General features: G+C 45.7%; 1 protein-coding gene across 1 annotated transcript in view; it reads right to left on the reverse strand.

Annotated features, from left to right (window-relative positions):
• LOC109291795 (transmembrane channel-like protein 2) overlaps positions 1–3,443 on the reverse strand; it is a 71,634-nt gene extending 68,191 nt beyond the window's left edge. Inside the window, exon 1 of the mRNA XM_019508913.1 lies at positions 592–3,443. Within this exon, the coding sequence (XP_019364458.1) occupies positions 592–634 (43 nt within the window). The 5' untranslated portion in view covers positions 635–3,443. The remainder of the gene's footprint in view (positions 1–591) is intronic.
• Positions 3,444–6,317: the final 2,874 nt, after the last annotated feature.

Below are 6,317 nucleotides of genomic sequence, written 5' to 3' on the forward strand. Positions count from 1 at the left end.
CCCTCACCCCACACACAAGTCTGGGGAGCACATGTCGCCCCATGCCTTCTCAGGGCTACACGCAGCAGTGGGGAGCTGCCCCCCCTTCTTCACCCCACCACGGCCCCTGAACAAGCTGTCCTCAGCAATGTCCTGCACCCTGCTCCACCCCAGCTGGGCAGAACCTAGGCCTGCCCCAGTCTCACCCTCTCCCTCATCATGGGAACCTCCATCTGCCCCACCATGCCCCTTCCTTCCCCCATGCCCCTTCCCCCCCCACAGACTTACCAGCTGGATGCTGCTTTCCATGACGCCGGGCTGCATTCATGGCCACATGCATGCTGTGGCTACATGCATGCATACAGGATTTATTGGTGACGTTATCAGCTACACTGGCCAAAAAGAGTTGATGATGTCAATTTTCCTTTTATAGGTACTGATACAGGTACCTATCAGTATACCTCTAGTTTTTTTACTTTGCTCTGAATTTCTCATCGGAACCACTGGTGGTGTGCAACACATCACAACCCATCAAGGGAATCTCAGCAGACAAAGTTTTAGTCTTGCATCTGTATTTCCAAATAAGACTACAGCTACTCCTCTCCCCTTTACCTTCGCTTTCTGGGTCACTTTGCACTTGTCCATCAATCTCCATTCCAACTGCAAGACAAAGAATGATGAATAATTGAATTGGTCAGTGGGGTTTTTACATACAATATTTTATACTTGTAGCACTTAACTACTGACTGACGAGTGAAAATGCCCTTTCTAATTATGTATTAAATTATTTTAACTAGCTAGAAGTCCCTACTATTTCTCTGAATTTTGGAAGCCAGTTACTAGAAGTTCCCTACATGAGAAAAATATCAAATATACAATTTTGAGAAATATCAAGTAATGCACACATTGTTTAAAATAAATATTTAGTTTTGTGTTTGTACTGACCATTTTCCATGATGACCTCTAAGGCGCATTTCCCTTTCTTTTGCATGATGATTATTCCCTTTTTGTCACAAATGTCGAAGTCCTAGTGTTGTGTACACATCAGTAAAATAGAGGTTGCTCTCTTTTTCAGTGCCCATTTATTTATTTCCACACAGCCAAGCACAAAAAATTACCCAATGCCAGAACTGCACTGAATCCTCTTTGAGCTGGTTTGCATGCTACATGGTAACTTCAAGGGCTGAGGGCTGTGCGGGGAGTCCAAACACTTTCTGCTCCGATCGTTTTTCAGTGTAGAAAGCACCTGCTGGCATTATGTTGCATCACATAATTTAAACATGAAGGAAAGCCCTATGGTGGATACTCAGTGAAATGAAAACACAAGTCACATTCATTTCTGATACAAGCATGTACCCTAAAGCTTTGGGAGTATTTTTAGTGGGGTGTCCTCCCCACCCACATACCTTTATATAACCTTACTAGTCCTCACCCCTTTATCTAAACTTACTCATCTTCACCCCTTATCTTACAGACTTCAATGCAGTGCCTCTCATCGACATGTCTTTGTCTTGCCTCTTTTCCATGTGCATTCTCTATAGAAGATGTGTGGACTAATGGTTGCACTAACGATGCACAGGGCTGAGTGACAGGACATCTACAATTTATTCCTTAGTCTTATCTGACCTTCAGCGCATTGCTTTCCACTTAGTTGGGATATATTTTTGTCTGTCGGTGCTGGGAGGCTATTTCATTAACATGAGACCCTCAGTGCTTTAGTACTGTGAAGTATTGTACTGCCTGTTTAACTATTGTAGCCTGAAAATGTAACTTGGAGAAAAATTTCCATTGACAGCAAATTTTACTTGAGGAAATTTCAGTAAAAGCTTCATAATATGCCCCAGTGGTAACATTTTGAATAGGTGTTCAGTTTTAATCCATTCAAGGGCAATCAAAGAACAGAGCTTCAGAGGCTGTAGGGCACAGTCAGAGCTAGTACTTTCAGCTGCGCAGCACAAATTCATGTCTGCTCAGGCAGTACTTTCTCTTGCAAACACTCATGCTGTACAACATAATGCTTTTAAGGAGGAAAGTCAACTACTGTCCAGATCCCTGTGATCTGCTGGTCTCCTGAAATTCGGAACATGATTATCTGTAACACTGACTTGATAAAAAAAAAATATGCAAAGGCAGTCTTTGAATAGTGGTAGAGGTATAAGATAAAGTTCCCTTTACCATGCCCCGGAGCAGAGGAGGTGCCTTTGGGATAAAAGGTATTTGCCTCAATTGTCTGCTGTGAAATATGGAATCTCAGAGAAAAGTAACAGGAGCAAGCTCTCCTGGAAGGAGAGGAAATCCTAATTGCAGGAAGCTTTATTTCTTTTGGTAAAGTGAATTTTCACTGAATGAAATCCTTCTTCCCTCCCTCATTTGAACTCCAATGCCAGGGCTGGTTTTACCACTCCTGACCTTAACTTGTTACATGCACACACATTAACAGCTCTGCCACACAAGGGTAATTGTGGCATTTATATCATATAAGTTCCACACAAAAGGCCAGATGGGTGCTGTGGAGGGTGCTGATGCTCTTTTGAGACCCTCCTACAAAAGCACCATGCCAATCCCTCTAGGTTGTGCAGTTGTTCAGAAGACGTTTACTGAAATATAGCATTGCTGAATTAGCATACCCCTGAGAAAAGAGCATGGCAGATCTCTCAGAGCTGCTATTCTAGGTTCAATGTAGATTCTATTAGAAAGCATAAGTTATGTCTTTGCTAAAGTAGCAGAAAACTCAGTCATGCTTTTGCAGAAATGATTATGCAGCAAGAGTAGATGGGCAGGATTTATCAATCCTAGATTTAAGGCAGTCAGAACTGGAAGGGGTGCTTCAAGATACTGCTAATTGAATACACCAAAAACCCTGATTTTGAGCTCAGTTATGAGGTTGATGCACTGGAACATTGTGGGTGGGCCAGTCTTATTTCTTCAGTGGTGTGACTGAACTCTCTGCTGCTATGGTCCTAAGCTAGTGGTTCTCAACTATTTTGGACTTGAGGCACTCCTCAATAACTTTTATGAATTGAGTGGCAGCTATTTCAAAAACAATTTTACATCTTGTAGTGCTTACCTGCTTGCAGAGGGGCCAGGCAGTGGGTGGAGGGGAATTGGAGCAGGGGCAGGCCTGAGCCTGTGCCTATCTGCTTACCTACTCATACCTAGATCATCTCTTCACATCTCACAGCACCCTTCAAAGGATCTGGCTGCACCAAGGATGCCATGGCATCTTGCTGAGAATCACTGGTGTAGGCATAGCCCCAGCATCATCTTTCTACAAGAACAGCTTAAACTTTTTTTATTAAAGTTGAGATTCTAGAATGGGACAGTACATGGAAAGTAATGCCAACATGATTATGGGACCCCAACAGATATGTCCAAATGCAAATCTCACACTCTGCATCATTATTTATACCACTGGTTTTGCCTGTGAGTTATTTTATTTTTCACTGAAAACTGACAGAAGCTGAATTACAAACCTGAGATACAAAATATTTTAAGAAGGATTGGATTAAGCATCAAGATGTCCTGATTACTTGGCTGTTAACTGGTAATTCATTCACCATCTAATGGAGTTGACATGACTCCAGGCTCAGGCCCTGTGTGTTTGACTTGTCATGCTTGCAAATCTTAAGTATATACATGTGAAAAGTTCCTCAGGATATTCAGTAGAGTAGTTCTACTCTAGATGAAGTACAAGTTCATTTTGCTTTGATTCAACAATGTGCCTTCAAGACCTGTGTACATATCCTCTTCCTGACATATAGGCTAACTGTATTCAAAAGGACCATCTTCCTTAACAGTAACAACTCCAGGAAACGGTGATATCTCTAACTGCTAAAGGGCAGCCTGGATACCCCTTTCAGATTAAACATGTTCACACCGTTGGTTTGGCTTAATATGTCAAGGTGGGCCTTTCAACATGATCTTTGCCTTGGTTTGGTGCAACACTACTAGGTCAGTTTTGCATACAGAAAATAACCTATGTTAGTGTGTCCGTGCAGTGTACCGCTGGATCCCCCCAGTTCTCGCCTGCCATGACTTCAATCTTGTTAAAGAAACGGGAAGGAAAGTGATGACATGATAATTAGTACCCGCGGAAGGACCATGCTTGGTCTGTTTCATTATCTACTTGCTTTTTATTCTCTCTTTTGCAGGGAACCAGTTGGGAGGCAGCAGCTTGTCAGAGTTGCTCCTGGGATCACCCCCATGCTCTGAAGAGGATCCCCAGCCCCTCAGTTGGGATGGTAAGTGAAGAGGCGCATTTCACCCGCTTGTGGCTGTATCAAACGATCAGTGCCCGCAGGGTCCCCTCTGCATCCTCTGCCCTGCGAAGGGGGTCTCCGGGCTTCTCAGTCTTTGTTCTATTCAAGTCTGGGCTCCCCATCGCTAATTATCTCATTAGCAGCTTGTTACAGATGCCGCCCAGCCTCCTTTGCCACACGGTGCCGACACATGGGTTCAGTAGTTCTCCTGCGGCCAGGTCTCGAGCTCTCTGCCCCCGGCATCCCTCTCCCCTCAGGGTCTGGATGTGGTCTCTTCAGGGGTCTGGGCAGCTGACGCCTCTCCTGCCGCTCCCTTTGGCTTCAATTTGCCTCTCCGCATCCCGGTGCAGAAACTGCGGCTTCTTCCCGCACCACAGCTCTTCTCTTCCCCACACTCACCAGCATTCCCGCAGATTCCTGGTAAGGGGTGCGTGGGTCTGAGCTCTGGGATCCCTCGGCTCATGCTGATTCCATGTTGTGGATCCCTCCTCTTATAGTTTCATAGATTTAGGGTCGGAAGGGACCTAGTAGATCTTCTAGCCCGACCCCCCCGCCAGGGCAGGAGAACAACAAAACCCCAAAACAAGAAACGGGACTCAAATGAGTCCAGCCAGGTAGGCATCCAGCCTCTTCTTAAAGACCCCCAGGGTAGGGGCCAGCACCACTTCCCTTGGAAGTTGGTTCCAGCTCCTAGCCGCCCTAACTGTGAAGTAGTTTTTGCGGATGTCCAATCTATACCTCCTCTCCATCAACTTGTGCCCATTACTCCTTGTTATGCCAGCAGGCGCTAGGGGAAACAGCGTCTCCCCCAAACCCTTCTGGTCCCCCCTAGTGAGTTTATAGACGGTCACCAGGTCCCCCCTCAGCCTTCTCTTGTGGAGGCTGAATAGGTTCAGGTCCCGCAGTCTCTCACTGTAGGGTCTGCCCTGTTGTCCCCGGATCATGCGGGTGGCCCTCCTCTGGACCCTCTCCATGTTGTCCACATCCCTCTTGAAATGGGGCGCACAGAACTGGACACAATACTCCAGCTGTGGCCTGACCAGCGTCGCGTAGAGGGGGAGGATCACCTCCTTGGCTCTACTCAAGATGCACCTGTGGATGCACGACAAGGTCCGGTTAGCCCTGCCAACCATGACCTCGCATTGTCGGCCCATGTTCATCTTGGAGTTAATAATGACTCTTGGATCCTTCTCCCGGAGAGTCTCCCCCGCAGCTCCTCTCTTGCCCTGTGGTGCCCAAAGGCAACTTTCCCTAGGGAGTGTTCGTTTCATATCCCTGGGCACCGAGCCCCATTGGCTCTCTGCAGGCGTGGGGCATCTCCTTGCCCCACCAGGCCATAATCACCATCAGCTGCAAGATTTCTCAAGTAACAGGGCTTCAGTCTGAAACCCTGTTACAACCCACATCACAACCAAGAGGGGGGATTTTATGTCTGGGCAAACTGGTCAGCGTTTGTACAACTTGCATCTTACAATTTCCACAAGGTTGCAGGGGTACCTGGAGCAGCTGGTGTAACATATAGGAAGCCACCTGACAACTTGGCATCCCGGATTTCCTGTCCTTGGTACCTACAACAATAGGTATTTTATTTCTCATTAGCATGGCAGGGAAAACATTTCATGCATCTCCATCCTTTGTATTTAGATAAAAAAGCATCAGAAGGACAATAGTGAAGGACATTAGAAAGGGCATAGTTAACACGTCTCAGAAATATTCAATTTTAAAAACACAGTAAAGACTGGCAGGTGATATCAGTGGCATCATAAGAGGAACAGCATTTTACAAAATGGCCTAGTGTTAGCTGTTGCCATCATATAGGGCAAAACATAAGGAAAGGTCAGCTCTATTAGGATGAGCAACAGATGGTACAGTCTGTCCTCCTTTTGATCATTATGTTAAATTTCCCCCTGGGGGCTGTCACCTTTCCTGTTACACAGGTCTGAAAGGGACTTCAGTGTATTTAAGAACTATGCATATATAACCTGGATCTAAAAAGGTACCTGCCTGTATTTGTAGTAGAATTTAAGGTGGGTGTGACACTTATACATCTGGATCAATGTGACTCAATGACCAGGTTTA

Source organism: Gavialis gangeticus, unplaced genomic scaffold (assembly GCF_001723915.1).
Source record: "Gavialis gangeticus isolate Ggan-Ray unplaced genomic scaffold, GavGan_comp1, whole genome shotgun sequence".
NCBI lineage: Eukaryota > Metazoa > Chordata > Crocodylia > Gavialidae > Gavialis > Gavialis gangeticus.